The 21,863-nt window shown below is 35.3% G+C and overlaps 3 protein-coding genes and 1 long non-coding RNA gene across 4 annotated transcripts; 2 read left to right on the forward strand and 2 right to left on the reverse strand.

The window, feature by feature from the left end:
• Positions 1 to 278: 278 nt before the first annotated feature.
• Positions 279 to 9,952, forward strand: LOC117329383 (laccase-1-like). Its single transcript, XM_033887311.1, has 10 exons — positions 279 to 437; positions 3,104 to 3,190; positions 5,207 to 5,424; positions 5,736 to 5,899; positions 6,329 to 6,579; positions 7,040 to 7,455; positions 7,930 to 8,217; positions 8,607 to 8,795; positions 9,107 to 9,254; positions 9,680 to 9,952. Exons 2-10 carry the CDS (start codon positions 3,115 to 3,117, stop codon positions 9,826 to 9,828), a joined length of 1,899 nt encoding a protein of 632 aa, XP_033743202.1. The 5' UTR covers positions 279 to 437; positions 3,104 to 3,114; the 3' UTR covers positions 9,829 to 9,952.
• Positions 9,953 to 12,106: 2,154 nt separating this feature from the next.
• On the forward strand, positions 12,107 to 16,290 carry LOC117329384. Its single transcript, XM_033887312.1, has 5 exons — positions 12,107 to 12,279; positions 12,373 to 12,406; positions 13,145 to 13,228; positions 15,588 to 15,796; positions 15,990 to 16,290. Exons 1-5 carry the CDS (start codon positions 12,274 to 12,276, stop codon positions 16,065 to 16,067), a joined length of 411 nt encoding a protein of 136 aa, XP_033743203.1. The 5' UTR covers positions 12,107 to 12,273; the 3' UTR covers positions 16,068 to 16,290.
• A 434-nt stretch (positions 16,291 to 16,724) lies between these two features.
• LOC117329386 lies at positions 16,725 to 17,632 on the reverse strand. The gene is made up of 2 exons (XR_004533158.1): positions 17,429 to 17,632; positions 16,725 to 17,397 (listed from the first exon to the last, which is right to left on the reverse strand). It is a non-coding gene; the product is annotated as an uncharacterized LOC117329386 (long non-coding RNA).
• Positions 17,633 to 18,096: 464 nt separating this feature from the next.
• Positions 18,097 to 21,259, reverse strand: LOC117329385. The gene is made up of 3 exons (XM_033887313.1): positions 21,055 to 21,259; positions 19,522 to 19,578; positions 18,097 to 18,588 (listed from the first exon to the last, which is right to left on the reverse strand). Exons 1-3 carry the CDS (start codon positions 21,215 to 21,217, stop codon positions 18,539 to 18,541), a joined length of 270 nt encoding a protein of 89 aa, XP_033743204.1. The 5' UTR covers positions 21,218 to 21,259; the 3' UTR covers positions 18,097 to 18,538.
• Positions 21,260 to 21,863: the final 604 nt, after the last annotated feature.

The raw sequence follows: 21,863 nt of genomic DNA on the forward strand, positions 1-21,863 counted from the left end.
AGCTTAATAATCAGTTATATAATCCTACTAAATTATGAGCAGTAACATCAAAGCATAAAATGATACTTAACGATGTTGTCGATATGTAGAATACAATCAAATTTCTACAACTAAAATTTTGACCTGGGGAAACCTGAACATGTCTTCAAATCGTTAAGTTGTTAAGCCCTTATCAAACAGATACATCTGAAGACCCGTAGCCATGCATCGTATGAAGAACTGCTATCATTCTATACGTCAAACAGGTAGTACGTGTATGTATACCCGGAACATACTGCGTGATAGCGAGTGTGGTTGACCGATTGTGTCCCTCATTGATCAGGGTCAGGATCCCATCATTGTTTATAACAGCTACGAGTATATATAACGTGGACATAGACACCTTCGTCTAAATTGAATTCAGTATTAGTGAAGAAGAAAAGGCTTTTGATATTCAGGTAAGATAATGTTTTTATTGGTTGTTAGGCAAATACTGTATCCGTCACTAAAGGTAGGAGTCTTTTGTGTGATTATTGTGACACAAAGTTAATTTATCATTACATGTATATTTTTAATCTTATCATTTTTATTCTACAAATTGCATGTTTGTATAAAACAAGTTTTTTTTTCACATAATAATTACTAATCCGCCACAGAGCTTGAACTGCAAGTCGTCGCATTAGCTGGAATATCAATACATTTATACTAAAATAACAAACAAAATCAACAAAAAATAACAGGTAATACTGCCTCTCATTTGAATAGATTTGTTCCAAGATCGACCCAAAGCATTATTTATATTTCAGATTTGATATTTCTCAAAAATGGTCTTTCGGTAAGGTTAACCTGGTGTTGTGCAGACTTCGTCCTCTGTCAATACTTTATAATCTACCCGGTTCCTATAACAACATACAGTATCGACCGAATCAATGGTCCTTTTTATATACCAAACTGCTTTGCAAAAGAGTGAAATTGCATTATACATGTAGTTATCTTCATAAAAAGAAATTTACATTTGGGCATTGTGACGTCATAAAAGCAATATTGATTCGGACTCGGTGTTTCTAAAATTAGAAACATCAGGTCAATACATGTATCTCAAAATACTGCAATCCACGTGGTCATGTTACAGCCAATGAGAATGGAATAAAAGCGGATGAAATTCATATAAAACATGCAAAATATATTCAAATGATATTTGCCGATATGTATTTTTGAAGCTTCCAAGATATCTTAGTCTTCTTGCGTCATTATGTCTGCATATATTCATAAAACAAACATAGCAATAGGGTTAAGCATGTCTTTACGATACCTCAATGAATCTTAGTGAGATGTCTTGCGATATAAGCTAGTTATATCGTACGCTTGGCAACTTTGCTAATGAATACATAACAAGACTGCCTTTTCATCTAAATGTAAAAACATGGATGAAAATACGATTAGAAACTACCAGTTCAACTAAGAGATGAATTTCTCCTATGCAAATTCACAACGCTTCATATTTCTTAAATGAAGATATATTGTCGAAATTCAAACGAAATGCACCACTATTTCCAGAAGAGCAACATCTTCATTAAAGCGACAATAACTGTAGATTTCGTATTCAAACAGTGATTTCCGATGGGTGCAAGATACATGAGTCTATACCGTATAATTGTTCTTCAAACTCTAAATATATGTTTACGGGTTAAAAAACACAGTTTACATCGGCTCATGTTTATATAAACAATGCTAAATGGAGAAAGTCGAACGAAGTCACATGAGAGCGAATGACAAGTAAGCAGCGCTGTGCTTTGGGACCTACTGAATTATGATGTTATTATTTTGCACTAATTTAGGCATCCACAAAACAGGAATCCGTACACTTATAATTGTCGCAAATAAGGGAAATTCTTTAGTATATATCAATTCATATTTGAAAAAAAATATCCCCCAAAAAGTTACCTGTTACAGTCGTTTTAATAATACAAGTTATACTGTATGGGTACATGTGTATGTGCAGTGTCTTATGTCGCTGCTATTTATATGCAAATTCTATGCAATTTTCTGCTGCTATATATCTCATCCTTGACCCTGCCATAAAGAATATTTTAAAATGAATTTTCATGTCGCGCGTGCCAATAGTGCCGTGTCCCTGATATTCTGAAACGCATTCGTCTTTGATGACAGATAAATGACACGGTGACCTTGTTTTCTGACAATGCCTGTGTGTGTATAAACAGTCCTATCTGAACTTATAAACCATCTATGTGATGTAATCTCTCTGTTGAGACTAGGCCCTACCTGTTATCTTTTGGCTGCTAATGAATATTTCATATGTACCACAAAACATTACCTGATAAATAAGAGCATTGTTGGAACCTATTAAAGTAGTTGATATAAAAACTTAACCCTTTTTTTCTTTTTTCTCTTTCGAGATAATGAAGGCACTAACAAACTAACTAACTAACTAACTAACTAACTAACTAAATAGAGTAACTACAGTAACTACAGTAACTAACTAACTTAACTGACTGACTGAATGGCTGGTTGGCTGGCTGGGTTGCTGACTGACTGACTGACTGACTAACCAGCCAACAAGCTAACCATCCACTAACCAGTGAAGCCAATAAAAAAGAGGCAAGCATTAAAATCAATATCTTATTGATCTAACAGTAAGAAGATAAACGTCGTTTTCCACATTAGTTTATAAGAATAACGCTATTCCAGTATTGGTTGAACAAGTTAAAAGTATCACCTGCATGTTTCTTGTCACCGCCCTTGGTCTCATTAGTTTCATGGTGAAGCAGGAGAATTTTCTGGAACCCCAAGCTTTTATTTTTAAGGGTCTTTATTGTTCTTGTATTATCGATTTTGAGTTTCCTTTCATGTCGTTAAGATCAGCTTCGACAAATGTAGCGGGGGCTTTGAAGATAACTGCTTAATCCCGATCCATTTTGGAATATACATGTAGGCAACAGTTTATGTCCATGACGCTAACATCATATTGACATGATGGCTTTTGTCCCACCCATGGTATTTCTTTCATATAATCTAGCCATCCATCCCAGTAGGATTTAACAAGCGTATTGGGCGAGGACAACACCTTCAAGTTTCTATATTCACATTATTTTATAATTTGTAGATTGCAAAATCATGGCTATCTCAGCGATCCTGCTATTGATGGCAGTTTTCCCTGCTATTCTCTCTGAAGTCATGATCCCGATGAAAGGTTAGTTGTGGTATATTTAAGTAGCAATCCAGACACACAAATCATTTCTGATGTACATTCTTTGTAGTTGTTTGATAGAACTAAGTCATTTATTAACCTGGTAACAACATTTTAACTATCAATCAATACTGTTCATGAGAAGATTTGGCACATTATCATTTGTAGAGGTATACAATATCCTTGATATGATAAGTTGAAAAACGTTGAAATAGTAATTATGTTTTTACAAAAGAAAAGTTATCCTACCTGAACGAAAATATTCATACCGTATAGTGGAATGCATGTTTAATTAACAAATACAATTCTGTGTTATCAAGAAAAGGGAATGGAGACTATATTGGAATCAATTAAAGACAAAGACAAAGATTAATAGTAATAAAAAAAAGATTAACTTTAAAACAAATATACCAATATCATGCATGACTAGTATTGAATATATGGAGATGTCGTAATCAGTAATACAATGATAATCATACATGGCCATGATATTATGGCTAAAACAATACAAAATAACATGTGAAGTAATAAACTTGAAAATAAAATGCTTTCAAAACAAATATACCAATATTATAAATGACTAGTATTGGATATATGGAGATATCATGATCAGAAATGTAATATAATGACAATCTTGATGAAAAAGATAAGGCAAAATACTCAATAAGAACTTTTATTGCAAACATGTTTTACTGGAAACACCTCGTTAAAAAGAAGGAATGTAATGCTTCTGGTACAGTGTATTTGTTATCGGTTAGTTTAGACAGGGACACATCGTTATCCATTGATTAAAAACAAATTATTACCTCGCCATGACTATTAAATCTACGATTTTACCTCAAATATACAACTGGTTTTTATATTTAAAAAAAACATCAGCAAGAATGTAAATGGTTAAATTTATATCAAACTCGTGAAAACAATGCATATATCAACATACATAACAAACCGCTCCCTTTCCTCATGTGTAAACTTGAAACCAACTACAAATAGATCGCCCGGCTTCAGCCGGCCGATGATAGAAGAGTATCGGTACTTTTAAAATCATCTATTAAGTATTTATAGGTACCTATGTATAACTATGATATAAAACATAAGTATGAGATAGATATAATTATAGAGGAGGTACCAAGTAAATTGTGAAACTAATTCCTACATTTCATATATACGTATATACCTGGATTGGTGACAGCACGTGCATATATTCCTTGTTATCGTAAGAGTATTAACACAGAATGCAAATAATGCGTGGTATTTATACAATAAAGACTTGCCTTATTTGCTATCAACAACCTAAATGACCAATAGTATACGTTTCAGAACAACTCAAACCTACCTACACGCGGGTCCTTATAGAATACCCGAAGTCATCAAATAAGTATACAAAATCAAACAAGTATTGACAACTTACATTTACTGCGATAAAAGCCAGGGGACCAGTATACTTCACATACAATGCACAATTAGCTTAATGAACATATACATAACACACACGCCCACATTTAAAAATATGATATTCAATCGTGCTTGTTGTCCCTGTGTTATGTGTTAAAAGGTGATGTCATGAAAATTTGACAAATGCCATGGAATTATATACTATTTCCATTGTCCCATGGCCCCATGTCAAGATGGCAATGAAACCCTTAGCCTAATCACAACGCATCGCCAGCGCTGGATATTGTTACGATTTAGTTATTTATTCTCCAACTTGAAATAACAATCCATCGTGTTGATATTTTATAAGGAAATATTCATAGTACATTTGTATACTTATTAACAAATTTCAAATGTTTTCTAAATAGTACCAGAAATTCTACAATGCGTCTGACGACTTATACGTGCATCTCATGTCAATATATTTTTGTCACCTACACGTCTGTATGAGACGGTCCATTATGGAAAAAATACATTCCACGTGCATTCATTATAGTCAAACTCACGACATTGTTCAGATTAAAATATCACCCATAAAGGATATTCATAAGGATATTAATATGCAGCATTAATAATTGAATACAGATTATCGGGACCACCCGTGTAAACGGACTTGTAGAGTGAACGCACCAATGGTCTGTGAGTATGATTTTCATGCCGAATACTTCTACACCCTCACCAAAGCCTGCCGTGACTGTCCCCATAACGTTACAGACTGCAACAGACCCGGATGTATCCCGGCCGACGGAAATCCTCGAGCGGTCCTTGTTATCAACAGGATGCTACCTGGACCTGCCATACATGTAATTAAAACACTTCAAATGTATGATAGACACATTCCTTATTCATTGTAAATGTTGTCTCTTTTTAAATTTTAAGATTCAATTTATGTAATCAACGTGTGCATCAATGGAGAAATTGATTTTGCAATAGAAAAAAAAAGAAAATATTATGATTGTGTGCAAATATGATATGTCCATGTTTGGTAATATTTATTTATAAACTACTTCATACGAAAAACACAATTGTGCAAACAATTCTCAGTATACAGTACTTTTACTCAATCATATGTTAAACTCATGAAGTCAGTGAGAAAACTATTATTATTTTCCAGGTATGTGAGGGAGATACTGTTGTGGTTAACCTTCACAATAAAATGGCTGGTGAGGGTATGTCTGTCCATTGGCACGGTATCTTACAGCACGGCACCCCGTACATGGACGGGGTTGGCATGCTGACACAGTGCCCTATACCTGCATTCACTTCATTTCAATACCGGTGAGACAATCATACTGCATGTTGTATATTTATATAAAGCATTTCCTAATATGACACTGTTATTAAATCGGTGTCAACGGCCAATGACGAAAAATCATTAACCAAATGGAGCGAACAACTGTATCATACATTTAAAAGACATCAATTAAGTCGGGTAAATGATCGGGTTTCATCTCCTACACGTGATCAATATATTGACATCTATAGATTTAATATTTTCTCCTGCAAGACAATCATAAAAATACACCAAAAACTTCATTACTCGTGAAATATAAGAAACCAGGGTTTGAACAAGTAGCTTACATCTTAACTTTCTTATTAATTTTAGGTCACTTTTCCAAACATAGCCTCAAATCAAATAGTGTTGGATCATTATATATACATGATACCTTATAAATCTAACAAATTCGATAAATCCGTACTTAACAGATTTACAGTCCGCGATCCAGGAACCCATTTTTGGCACGGACACTTAGGTCTCCATCGTTCTGATGGAATATTTGGAGCGTTTGTGGTTCGCCAAGCTGCAGAACACGAAGTTCATCATGGTCTCTATGACCACGACCTTCCCGAACATACTATGCTCGTCAACGATTGGTTAATGGAATTAGCTGTGGAACGTTTTGCCAATCACCATCAGGCTTATGGAGACAATAAACCTGCCTCGATGCTCATCAATGGTAACATATCCAATCTAGTTACTGAATAGTAAATATGCGAGTAGATTAATATTGTTGATGAAGACAATTTATCTTTTCAAAAACGTAAAATAAGTTCTTGATGATTTGACAGGTATACGTTTGCATAATGCAAAACAAACGGTAAACGGTATTGTTAGGCAAACACTGTGTCAGCCACGAACGATAAAGTTTGATATCATGTATGCCTCCGTCACATCGCGGTAGGTGAGATTTGTAGAGGTAGTAGAGTAAGAAAAATGAACAGCCGACAAAATTTAACATGATGATTTCGCGAAGCCTATTGGTTCTTTAGCGGTTATGCCTCACATTCGTTTTGGAGTGGATGTACGGTCGATTGTGACCGAGGCTTTAGGAAAAGTGAGGTACAGTTCAGTACTTAAAATGTATTGTTCTGATATACAGTAATATTAAGTTGACAATTTTCTTTACTGTAATACAGGTAAGGGAGCACGTCACATTTTCTACGATACCGTACTCAATGAAAATATCACAACACCATATGAAGTGTTTAATGTTGTGCGCGGACGTCGCTACAGGTTCCGGATTATAAGTAATGGTATATTGAACTGTCCAATCCAGCTATCTGTCGATAACCATACACTTCGCGTTATCAGCAGCGATGGAAGCCCTTTTAAACCAATAGACGTCGAAAGTATTAACATATTCGCCGGTGAAAGGTATGATATCGTCATTCAGGCGGATCAGAATGTGGGAAATTTCTGGATAAGGGCGAGGGGACTGGACGACTGTGTTACTAAAAATGTCTACCAACAAGCAATTCTTCGGTACGCTGGATCAGCCGAGGAACTACCACATCGTCCGACAGGCTACGAATTTGGAGATCGAGAAGGAAAGGTAACATTTTACAGGAAAAGACGAACTATTTTGATCATCAATATAAGAAACATTTGGGGAAACAATGATTGATATGGGGGATTAATAATAACTTCGCCGCGCAGTATCAATATTTCAATTTGACTACGACAATGAAAACGAATTTTGAATTCAAATTAACACATACCATGTATTATAAGTATCATACAATTCTAAATTGAGCAACATGCGTCAAAACACTAACCCTTCATTTTAATAGCTGAATATGTTGTGCTTTCCTCATTCATCTATTCCCAGTTAATCAAAATAAAACGATTAGGTACTAAGAAATACTCATCTTCGCACAAATCATCGCTGTAAATGAAGGTGTTTGTAATAGCATTGGAAAGAGCATTGAAACAGATCTTTGAAAATTGCTACATAAAATTATATAAAACAAAGAAAATATTGACCTACATATTATATATTTGTGTTATTTTAATTTATTGTTCGCAGAAACTCAATCCATTGAATAAAAAGGGAACAGATACGCTTATACCGGTAACGCAACTCGAGAACTTGCATCCTCCTACCGAGGCACTTAAAGTAGTACCAGACAAGACATTCTACCTCGCCATGAACTTTAACAACATTGACAACTTCAACTTCTACATGGGACCTCAATATGTTCCTTCTGCGATTGATGTAGGACACTATCACATCTTACTGACACCACAAATCAACCACATCAGTACTACACTACCACCATCCCCTCCTCTGACGCAGTTTCATGATATACCACAGGTATAAGGAAAGCATACGTTTAGCCAGAGACTTTAGTCGAATTAAAACAAAACGCGGTTCAGACGATAACGTGTATGTTCATACCAGTGCACAATTGACATGCATTTTTTAAAAACATAATCGGCTGTCATCAAGTGAAGTTACATATTTTTATGAGAAATTGATTGTGTTGTCATGATGCGTACTAATAATAATTTTACGTTGCGAATTTGAAATGGCAGAACAAAATTGCTGTTCTCTTATGTTTTTTTGGCCAAATTTTGACTTTAAATTGTAACTTTTCTGAGTTTCTCTAAAATTTGGTTTCATTTTAATCTTCATTTATAGAAATCAAGACTTAAATTTCTATCTATATTGCTTACTATGATGATGGGATGTTTACTCAACAGGATATGTTTTGTAACGCCGATACCGTACAAAGGAATTGTTCTGAGGAATACTGCGAATGTGTTCACACTATAAAAGTTGACCTGAATGATACAGTAGAACTCGTCGTTATAGATGAAGGAAAGTTCATGGATGCCAATCACCCCATGCATCTCCACGGTCATAAGTTCAGGGTGGTAGGCATGGACAGGGTGAGTTTAAGTCTGACCGGATTAATTAGCGTTGCTTAGTTTTTAATCTCAGCTATAGCTTCAAACATTCTGACGGTAAATGTAGGGAATACCAACCTTAAAGTATCTACTATAGGAAAACATCCTATTTCGTACCGCCATTAATTAATGAACAGAAATTTCCTCACTAGATCATAGTGTACACATTTGTCGGGAGGGAGTTTTTCTTTCTTCTTTTATAGACTTGAAGTCGACAAAATTATTTATCTGGGCTGTGTTTGTATTGTTTTGACCAATATGATGCATGACGTGTATTTTTGTATATCTTACAGCTAAACAAATCGACGTCACTTGAGGAAGTAAAGAAGCTGGACAGTGAAGGTAAATTGACGAGGAATCTTGTGTCCGCGGTTGATAAGGACACAGTTACCGTTCCTGAGGGAGGTTACGTCATTCTGCGTATCCATGCCATCAATCCAGGTAGTCACATAAGTTTTATCATAAAATAAACGTAAATGAACATTATAATTCACCATAAACTTACTTATTTCATAATTAAATACTCGTTCAGTCAACATCAGTCAAAGTAAAAACGTTTAAACCAAAGAAGTGAGGTATCCGTTCGTATTTTATGTTTGTAAGGCCGAGAAAACCTGCAGGTTTTGACATTTTCCTGTCTACAATGCATACATATACAATGTATATGTACATCTAGGCCAAAGAAACAGTTCACTGACAGTCGGTCGTATCCTAGCAGCCTTGTGATTTTGTTTCTCATTCCTTTCGAACCAATTCCAAGCCTACCGGCATTACCAGAACAGCTTTGCGAATAGGGAGAAAACAATTCTGATGCATTTTAATTATTTTTCCGTTATGAATTTATTTGTGTTTAATTTATCTTTCAGGATTTTGGTTTTTTCATTGTCACGTTGAATTCCACGCAGACATCGGAATGGGGCTTGTGCTTCAAGTTGGTGAGCTCGACCAATTGCCTCCAGTGCCTGCGAACTTTCCTCGGTGTGGAAGCTGGTCAAATACACCAACGAAAGCTTAACTACTATTTAATGGCATTTCAATACCTCTAGCATCAACTGAGTGAACAGCATAATGTCCAAAGTACCTGACTGTGGGACTTAAAATTATAATGATGATATATGTTATTGTTGTATACTAATAAATATATTATTGAATTAAATTTATGTCGTGTTTTAAAAGTGGCCACATTCCCTTCCACGAAAATGATCAAAAAGGAGAATATCTGATTACATTGAAATTAAAGTTAAAATGGATCATGAAAAGTTAACAAAATGACAACGGAATCGTCTTGAGTATTTAACTAGCTGGTTAACATCGCACGAACCATTGATTAAAACAACCCCTCTATTTCAATGCGAGAGGTTTGTGCGATTTTTGTTTTGACTATCAGAAACAAATAATACTGACGTAATAACGAAACCATAACCCAACCTCAAATCGACCGCACTAATATTTAAATCAAATCCTGGTTAAGTCACAATATTAATGAAGATTTAGGGTGATGACAACGGAACCCTTGGTTATATAAATAGACATCAAGGATGTCTGACTTCATATCAAATAAGGAAACGGAATACTTCCGAATCAGGCCATGATGTCTACAATAAATGTTTCCCATGGTCTTCATCAATATGCATCGAGACCTTGTGTTGTTACTTTCTCCGTCAGGAGTCACATCCTTGAATATCATAACAAATGGGACAAGTAAACACCGTAAGTAAGGGATGCAGGAACTTTCGAAATTTCTTCAATGAACTAGAGTTTAGAAGGCTGCAGTTCCGACACAAAATTCTTTACTATCTGTCATCTTCGGCTATCATTAAAGAAGATATTCAAGAGCTGGATCGCTGCCAAGGCAAGGTAGATTACCATGTAGAACATCTATGTTATACCCCAAGCTGTTGCGGTGAATGCGATGAATAATCTGCAAAAGGTGGTAGAAATAGATCATACAGGGTGCGGAAAGGATTTTAATTGTGGCAAATCCCGCAAGAAAAAATGGCAACTTATGATAAAATGAAAGAACCTAAGATGTAAATTGAAATATACATCAACTACCGGGTATTTCTAATGCTATTGCTCAATAATGGCATGGATAGATATGTTAGGTCAACATGGGGAAATATGAGTTATCAAATTACACTGCAGGGAGGGGAATCGTCTGAAAATCTGTAATGCCCTGCTGTTTGTTGACACAGTCTGTTCTTGAACCTTTCCACCAACCCACCAGTTTGTATGTTTCTTTCAACAAGTTTCGAGTTTTGGTCGCATCATATCAGTGCCGAGACCCAGAAGGACGAAACACCTATTTAGTGTTGTTGAAGTCATTGTGTCTCTACTATATCTTACTATATCGTGAATGTCTTCTGTACAATATTTTGAATACATTTTAAATGTAAATATTATTTTATCTCGTCTCTGTAACGTCTATCAATTGACAAGCTTACATCGAACCTCGGCCTTATCAGTTGACAAGCTTACATCGAATCTCTGCTCTATCCATTGACAAGCTTACATCGAACCTCTGCTCTATCCATTGACAAGCTTACAGTGAACCTCGGTTTTTTCCATTGACAAGCTTACAGCGAACCTCGGATCAATCCACTGACAAGCTTACAGCGAACCTCGGCTCTATCCACTGACAAGCTTACAGCGAACGTCGGTTTTATCCATTGACAAGCTTACATCGAACCTCGGCTGGTTCGTACAAAATTGGACCTACACACATGTGGTAGATTGTACACGTGAATACAACCCTCCAAATACAATTGTCTTCCAATTTCACTTCTTGATGATATATGGAAATTATAATATAAGTAAGCAGGTTTTTCATTGTTTAAGGATCGTAATAGCAATCAGTCAGGCATAGTATTTTGGCGACAGAGCGGGTGTGAATGAAAAGTAATCCTATTTATATAAAATCTAAACTTTTGTATCTTTGTCTTTACATGTAGTACACATGAACAAACTATAATAAGTATATATAAAGAATGCATAATAGCTTTAAATTGGAAATTGTTCTCATAGAAAAAGAAGAGTAAAACTGTGAAAATATATAACTATTTTTTCCATTATTCGATGTACATATTGCAACGCCAGAAAGAAATGATAACCAGCCAATCTAGTTGTATGAAGGGAACACTCCCTTTACAATTAAATTTACATGCATCAAAGCGATGACACATTCCTGCACAACGTCCACACGTTGCTATAGATGTTAGACCCCTGTAAAGAGTAATCCCCTCTCATTACTGACTACGTGTGTTCTGTGTGTGTTGTTCAGGTATAAATGATGTTTTACTCGTACACAACAACCAATGGTTTCTGTCGACTGTCACACCTCTAAGTCACGCTACCTGGGTGAATTTGAAGACATACGAGTGTGTAATCGTTGCAGGGACGTCTGCAATAATATTGCGACTACGCATTTAGTGAATATTCTTCAACTTTTCGATGACAAACGATGACGGTAAGACCAAAATTATTACAATCTAACGCATCTATCGACATAAAATCCACGTATATTATCATATACTAATAATACATTTTACATTTATTTTAGCATTCAGAAGATCCCAAAGACATTCAGGACATAGGTAGGTTCTGTGACGTTAGTTTTCAAACTGTAGATAACAGTAGGTAACAGCATTTAATTTAAATCAAGATAAATCTTTCTCCTATCTTAGATGTATAAAAGTGGATCATAATGTTAAGGTGAGATAGACAAGTAGTGATTGATTATATAGCAAACCATTCTAAAGGAATAAAAAAAAATAAAAAAATGAAAACATATCGTTTGTACATAAACGTGCCATATGTACACTTGTCATCATGTCGTTTGAATGACCATCTCATTTACACATAGAGAGGATATCTCCCTATCAGTTGTTACGTTATATTAAAACCGTTCACTGGCAACTTTACAATATTTAAACAGGAGCCAATGAAGGCGATATAGTCTCTAAATAAAAATCGGGTTCGCAATATCTTAGTCAGTTAGAGCGCCGACCTCGTATACGCAACCTCAGGTGAAGATCTGAGGTGCGTGGTTCGATGCTGCCTACCCCTGTCAGTTTATGTTTCTAGGGAAGCTGAGATACGGGTCGGTCTGTGCAGTCGTGGTGGTTTCCTTGGGCAAAATACGTTACCCTAATTGCTCTGGATGGCATGCGACGGGCGGCAGGCCTCCTGTATGTTGTTCAGTGAGGTAGTCACCAACAACTACAAAGAAACTCCGCCTCCAAATGACACTGGCTGTTCACGGAGCGATGAAGCAAGCAAAACAAATATACAAATGTCTTAATACCTTAAGAGACATCTACCTTTTGTTTTAGATAATGAAGCAAAAATGTCCTCCTTGATGCTGCTCCTGTTGGTCATCTTCCCCTTTAGCCAATCAGATCATCGAATCATCACAAGTGAGTCGGCCGCTTCTGTTTGAGGCTATCACTAATGTGAAAATTATGAAATGTATTTGGTTATTGGGCTATCTGGTCCTGGCGGAACATTTTCAGTTACCATTTATTTATAACAGTTGTAAGCTGATGCATAAAAATCAAGTCGTAACAAATGAAACAACAAAGAGAAAATAACGACTAAGTCTTACCAAGATATACCCTGAATACTTAGTAGTTTACATACAGCAATTTAACATTAACACAACAGGATAAATGTGAATAGAATCCTTGATATACATTATCAATGTAAACGTTAATGATATAACAATAACTGTCTTGATATAACACAATAGTATTAATAATACTATCAATATGGATCATAGCAAAAAAAGGAATAACAAAGAAGTAGTCAAAATAAATAACAAATAAGTGAACGTGTCCTTTTGGAGATTCATTTTCTATTGTCTAGATTTTGACATTTTCTTTTGCCGGTATTATTTGCCTCAGTCCTTTCCTATGTATCAATACCTTGGTCATTAACCTCACTGGCGATGTAACAGCTGTATGATGCAATCTAAATAGTCAAGTTCAAATTTTGGCATTACTTATCACTTGTAATTTCGCTCTAAACTTCTTCCGAAACATGCTAATATATACTGTGTATCCTTTGTATATATTTTTTCTGTATGATTCTTCTGATACTCAATGTTGTATTACTAAGACATGGTAGACGGATATCTGTATCAGTTTCGAGATGATAAAAATGCAGATAGATTTAAAGCGTTTATTTTATATGGTTATCGCTTTCACGACCGAGTAGAGTGTGACGTACATAGAGTATACACGTACATTTGTATATCTCCGGACATGCCAATATGTTTACACTAATATTAATGACATTAAAATTGAAAATTAAACATGGAACAATCAACACTCAAAAGTATTCCTTTGTTTTTGTAGGATCGGGGCATTATCAAATGTATTACTAAAGTTAGACTCGTACGGACATTTAAGATTTATTATACAAGAAAGCTCTAATCTTTATATTTTGTAAATAATTAAAGTTTCTGCTTCTAGAAACTCACCACAATAGTATTATTTCTGTTATCATATGGCAAATATATGATAACATGGTGGTACAATGTACAAAGTTACTTTAATGTCTACTTCATTGGCTAATCAATCCCAGATTTTAAATCATTAAACCTTAGTACAATTGTAGTTATCTATCGTTCATCTACACTATTTGACATTTCAAATCGATGAGCCACAATTCCTGTGGCACATGATTTCCCTATCTGTAACTGTATTTTCAATAGTTGTGATGACGTTTGTCTTTCTTTTCATTATCATAGGATCTTACATTTGGTTCTCGGTCTAGATAAATGGGGTCAATATATTGACATTTCCGAATCTGTTGGTAGTTTAACATTGCCTATTGACTTAGTAAAATATGTACAAATGCAATGAAGCGTTTTAGTTTTAGCCATATTGCAGGTCGTGGATGAAGAATTATCGCGAGACCTCAGTATTGTTAGGGTATCTTATAACTCCGGGTTTCCATGAAAATGTTTTTCTGTATTCTGATAGTACAACGCTTTAAGAAAAAAAAAATTAAAATGGTTTTCTTGCTAAGCAATTGTTTGTATCTTGACGACATATTTAATTCGCTGTCATTTGGTCTCCCCGCAGTTTTCAAAAACTCCTACCTGCATGTTTCTCCTTATCTGTATGCCTGTTACTGCAGTTTCATTTGACATCGGAACCTCTCCACTGCAATTAAGCTTTCGCATTTTTGTTAAAAAAAACTTGACATGAAGTTGAACTATGCATGTCGATCAGCGGAGAACACCAGAATTTGTCTCTCTTTTGAATATTCTGTACTTAATTATTTATCAATGAAGTGATCAAACTAGATTTGCTTCTCCCTATATTGCTCCCGTCGCAACACTTTGATTTTCTTTTTCTTTTCATCTTTCCTCCTGTCTACTCTATTATATCTTCGCTAGCCAAGGGTTAAGATCCTTTCCTGGGTGAAGAGGTGTTGGCTACCGAAGGTGACATTTTCACGATGTATGCGATTTGTTTTCTTATGATAGTGTTTCCTTATATGCGCCCGTCTCAGGATGTCGTAAACCCCAATCGATCAATCATGTTGATTGATTGTGTCTGACAGCGTTCACAGATATAGACGATAAGTGGATATTAATGTAGGATTTAAAACTTCTTTCTCCTGTTACCCAGAAAAACAATATCTAACTTCAGCGTAGACCTATTGATAACGTACGTGACTGCCTTTCGTTGATAAAAACTACGTAACTTATGTTTACATAAAACCTTGTCGAGAACAAATCAATTGATATGTAAACTATTTTATCAGAACATCCCTGTATATCGGCATACGAGATTACCTCCATCCTTACCTGCCAGAATGAATTACAAGCGGAGTCATTATACACCCTCAACGAAGTATGTTGTGAATGCCTCCTTAACGTCACAGACTGTTACATACCCGGATGTACCCCGACAGACGGAAATTCCCGAGCGGTTCTAGTCATCAACAGGGTGTCACCAGAACCTGCCATACACGTAAGATAGATAATACTATTAACTCATAAACGGTTTAAACAACCTATCACTCCATCTATTTTCTGATAAATTATTTTTTTTTTCATTCAAATATATGTATGGAGTCTTTCATTTTTCTATGGAGACAAAGTGGACTTATCAATATCTACTAATTTTGAACTTTAAAACGTATGTCGATGCCTTTTTTGTTTAGGTAAATGCACAAAAGAGGAACATCACGACACAGAATGAAGTGTCTATATTCAGCGCAGACATCGCACCAGCATCCTGATTTTGTCATTTTTAAGATAGCATCTCTCAAATATTCAAAATTCCATTATACATTTCAAAATAAAATATTTGATTTTTTATCCATTGCCTGCAGTCTTATTAAAATGCGTTGTCGGTCTATCAAACATACTGGTATGAAGGGCTAGCAAATCTGTTCGAACAAATGGTATCAAATGTACTAAAACATAAATAGCATGTTCTGAATAACTACGACATCTACATATAATGTATACAGGGTCATGCTATTGAGTCAGCTGCATATTGCAAAGAAACTTCCACACGTGTTATTCATGACAAGTCCTTGTTTCTCTGAATGTCATGTGGTTGTATCATTTTTATCGGAGTCCTTGTGGTAATGACAAGTTAGTTTGGAAACAGAGAGTATTCTGTAGACATCTGCACAATGGAGTATATATTGTATATTGTAGGCATATATATATGCAGAGTAGTATATAGGTCTCTGATATATGTAAGCTACAAAGTTCAGAGGTCATGGGGTCATTGGTCAAAATTGATATATTGTACGATCAAGTGCTGAGAATTGATATGCAAGGTTTAATTTGAGAGATAACAAAAAGAATGGTATTATTCCCCAAATCAATAGATATTATCTGTTTCTCGTGGTCGCAAATGATAGGTAGCAGGGGTATTACCTGTAGTTAAAGCATTTTGCTTGAAGTTCTAGTTGGTTACAGGGGTCAAATATCTTTAGAAATAAAAAAAAATATTGCAAATAACTCCTTTACTCTTTGAAGCATAAGGACAAGTTGAATAAGAGAAAGAATGGTATCAATTTGGTTCCCAAAACCTACACCCTTATCAACTTTGGTTTCCACATTAAAATCTATATCAAATTTAGTTTCCACACTAAAACCCTTATTTACTTAGGTTTCCACACTAACACCCCTATCACTTTGGTTTCCACACTAACACCCTTATCAACTCTGGTTTCCACACTTTCACCCTTATCAACTTTGGTTTCCACATTAACGCCCTTATCAACTTTGGTTTCCACATTAACGCCCTTATCAACTTTGGTTTCCACACTAACACCCTTATCAACTCTGGTTTCCACATTAACGCCCTTATCAACTTTGGTTTCCACATTAACACCCTTATCAACTTTGGTTTCCACACTAACACCCTTATCAACTCTGGTTTCCACATTAACGCCCTTATCAACTTTGGTTTCCACATTAACGCCCTTATCAACTTTGGTTTCCACATTAACACCCTTATCACTTTGGTTTCCACACTAACACCCTTATCAACTTTGGTTTCCACATTAGCGCCCTTATCAACTTTGGTTTCTACATTAACACCCCTATCAACTTTGGTTTTCACACTTACACCCTTATCAACTTTGAGAGTCATAGTATACATTATGCTGTAGAACAAGAGACCCTTTTATATCAACAATGCTCCAAGCAGAACCATGAATTAATATTTTCTATATTTTAAAATAAATTGTTTGCTATATAGGCTTTAATATGAACTCATCAAATAAATATTACTTATATTTAGCATGCATTTTACTTTCTTATTTTTCCCAAACAGACATGGTCTACATACCATTCTGAGAGTTTCGAGTTCTTTTACTTTGATATCAGGGGAAATGTTTACATGTTGAACTGCACAATTTGTATGGAAGATTTGTTTACCATTTTATTACATTTGTACGTATATACTAAATTAGAGTTTCTTTAAACAGCCATCTTACTTTCTTATTTTTTTCTAATTTTTTTTTACTTGAGCCTCCCATAACTAGGTCTTTGGATCTGTCATTTAAAACATAGGAACTAATCATATATTGTTGAGTTCTGTGAACTTGAGTGTCCAGTACACTGTTGCAAGTTATGTGTATACATTTGACTTTCAAAATGAGTTTTGACTCTTGAAATTGATAAGACTAATAAATCTATCTTCTAATTTCTGAACGTCAGATTTCATGGAAAATGTTTGAATTCTGAAATTGTTTAATGCCAAATGTCAACTAAAAGCCCTGGTAGACGTCACAACAAAAACTTCTATTTGGTGCTACAGAAACTTTTATATACGTAAACAGATAATTATACAGACATGATTACAAAAAACTTCGAAGTAAATCATCATCTAGTAGCGTCATTCATTAAATTGACACTCAGACAAAAAGGTACACACGTTATATTTACACACTCACAACACACTTTTTAACGACATCCAATTTTCTTCAAGACACATCTTCACAAAACAATTTCAATTTCACTCAATCAAATTTACATAGATCTGTCTATTACAAAATCTGCAGAAATCATTATTTTTCACATGAGCACTTCTGATGAACACAGTGAGATGACCTTCAGTCGTATAAGAATCAACATCTTATCATTTTGTCCTAATTCACTGCTATATAATTAGCATACACATTTACTGTATATGTACATATTCATGCCATCTTGGCCATTCCTTCATTCTTTCAATTGTCTTCTTCCCTTACTCCTTCTTGCTTGATGTATCCATAGGGTTAGTCCATACTCTCATTTCTGTTGTGAAATAAATCATTCATGGAATTAACTTTCCAAAAGTACAAATTCTTAATTGTTTATAAAATACATCAAGGCTTTAGTGATATCTAAGTTTCTTTTACAAATTAAATTCAATCCGCAAATAAATATTTCAGATACTGGACAAAAATTGCATATGTGCCAAGTTGTCTGCTCATGTGAAAACATACTTTTAAAAGGGTTCTAAAAGCAATGTACATTTTATAATGTATACTTCCTCAGCAGTATTATGATATTCAAACAAATTGATATATTAAGCTTTAGAGTTAATGGAAAACAATTGTTCCTTAAATAAAAACAAGCAACTTTGAACTATATAATTAATGTGATCAGTAACATATAATTCTGACCATCAGATCTTGACATTATCATGAAAAAGACAATTCAGTGAATTAGTCCCCAAATGCATGTGAAATTATATACTAAGAATGCACTGATAATTAATTCATACTAATTAGTAACACATGTACACTGGATGATTGACAGACCTACTGTATTGATATTCTTTTCAATAATTCAATAATTGCATTTGGTTGAATAAACATGAATAAATTGAGGGATATCATGTACCACTGGTGATATAAGAAGTTCAAAGCGATCGAGTGAATCAAACCCACGGCCATGGCCCAGGTATAAAGTTGCAGCTTAGGTGAACCCACGGATCAAGCATGAAGTTCCAGTAGCAAGTAGGATATTCTGCAGGACAAATGAATCTGTTTCTTTGATGTAAGTCAAAGGTCAAAATGTAGGTCAGAGTGACCAAGTTTGATATATGATGCATCCCCTCACCTAGGTGAATCCATTCCCCGAGTGGCAAGATATATTGCATTAGGACATTTACAGACAGACACAATGTAAAACTATTATAAGTTCACCCTTGTTCCCATTGGAGACTTATTAAAAAGTACTGACCTCCTGGCTGGATCTTTTCCCTGTCAAACCCTGCTCTTGCTTCCTTCTGAATTTCTTCTGAAAAAGAATGATTAACAGATAAATTAAAAACAATATTTGCAACTGTATTGATATGTTACACACATGGATTGACTAGATTCTCAGCTGGGCTATACTATGATAAATGAAGGGTAACATACTCAAAGTGATACACAAGGGCGAGCTTGAATTACTGAACTTTGGCAATGTATTGAACATGTGCTGACTTCCAGGTGGTACCAGTTAATGTATGTACATGAATCTAGGAGTGGACACAAAAAAATGAGCTATTTGTTTTTTTTCCAGCTGGGACCACTGATCTACTGTTGTTTTATACTGATGATGTAACATGTACACTATAAGCAATCAAGAAAACATCAATTTACTTTCTTAAAACTATATTGATAGAAAACGACAATTAGTAATTCAAATCTATGCATTAGGTTGATTTGAACCGTTTCGACACAGTTGAATAAATACAATTATCAATCATTATAACTGACAGAATTATGATTCTCTGTCACAAACTTAGACAACAATGAAAATTAGTAAGGCATCTTAGATAAGAAAATCATGAAAACAGCAGTCTGACATGTTATATTAACACCTGACATGTCTGCTAGGTGGGTGTTTTTAGTTAAGTGTCTGCTAGCCCAAGTTTCCTTTAGTTAAGTGTCTGCTAGCCCAAGTTTCCTTTAGTTAGTCGTTTTGACGGATAGATGTTTGGTGTTTTCGATAAGTGAGGTACTAGCTATAGGCTAGCCCAAACACCAGAATGAGATATTTTTGATGGACAGATGACTGGTTTCTTCGATAAGTAACGTGAGGCACTAGCTATTGGCTAGCCCAAACACCAGACTGAGATATTTTGATGGACAGATGTCTGATGTCTATCAAAATTATATATCTGATGAACAGGTGCTTGAGGTTAGAAATCATATATCTTTATAATTAATATCTATTTCTATAAATACAATTAAAATTATAGTTAGTTAGCTTATACTGTAAAAGAGGCAATAATACAAGTCAACAATATAATCTAACCCCAACCATTTGTGGTCTAACGTCTCTTGTTGGGGTCAGAGGAAACTTGGGCTAGATGTACAAAAGTAGCTCTCTGCATGCCGCATGGTAGCCAAGTCAAATTTGGCATGGTAATGGGTTCGACGTTCATCTGTATGATACAGAAAAAATTATTTAAAAATATTACTTAACGAATTGCGGGGCGTGAAAAAACTCCCACAGGACACTCATTCCCCACAGGACACTCATTAGGTGGACCGAGAGTTTCCTCTAGATCAGGCCCCGACACCATGTCTGGTGTACAGGTGTAAGTGTCGGGGCCAGAGGAAACTCGGGCTAGCCGCATGGTTGACCCTTACTGGCTTAGGGATTTGCAATGATAATGATAATAACAAAATTATCATTATCGTTACAAGCGGCATTGGTTGACCTGCTATACACTATGTACAGGACCGCAGCAGCGCCCTTGACAAGAGATGATAATTAACTTACGCCATTTGGTAGGATCGATCATGGGCTGGATAACAACAGGATACAAAAGAAGTCCGATGGTTCCGAAAAGTCCTCCGACCAGAGCAGCGAATTTAAATCCCACCATTTTATGCTTTTTAAGTTTTTTGTAGTTTGTCTTCTGCAATTTCCCCGATCCAGCCATGTTGAATAACAACCGGAAGTAAACAATATTTAAGTAGAGCAGACTAAAACACGGATAAAGTCTACCATGACCAGTTACAGTTGAGCTATTTTTTTCATAGTACACGTCGTGTACACGTATTTGTGTCTGCATATAGACCGTTGGTCATAAATAGATGATTTGAAACACCAGGTCTAAATTTATAATCCATTTACTCATTAAATAAATCAGTTTAAAATATAATACCGTGAACCTGGCTCTCATCAACCGGCTATGAGTAATACAATCTAGATTTCATCAACCGGCTTTGTAAATTACTCACTTCAGTAGGCTCTCTGTGCCAAAAAGTACGGGAATCAGAAGCATAATCTTTGACGTCATAAATGTCCTTCTAATTACTTTATAATTGGCAACAACAAATTGACGGTCACGGTGACCACGTGTTTCGAGTTTTTTTTTTTTTTTTTATGGTTATACCAGTCCTCAGTTTCATTGGCATCACCTTCATCTAAGGACGTTCCTGAACTTGCATTGGTTCAAGATGATTATCCAAATGCCTTAACGCTATTGTATCAGCCTAAACGCAGATTTCAGCACAGGGACTAACTTATGGCTAGTGCATGAAGAAAGATAACTCGTCCATGCTTAATAATCCAACGACCTGCCT

This window comes from Pecten maximus, chromosome 6, assembly GCF_902652985.1.
Source record: "Pecten maximus chromosome 6, xPecMax1.1, whole genome shotgun sequence".
Taxonomy (NCBI): domain Eukaryota; kingdom Metazoa; phylum Mollusca; class Bivalvia; order Pectinida; family Pectinidae; genus Pecten; species Pecten maximus.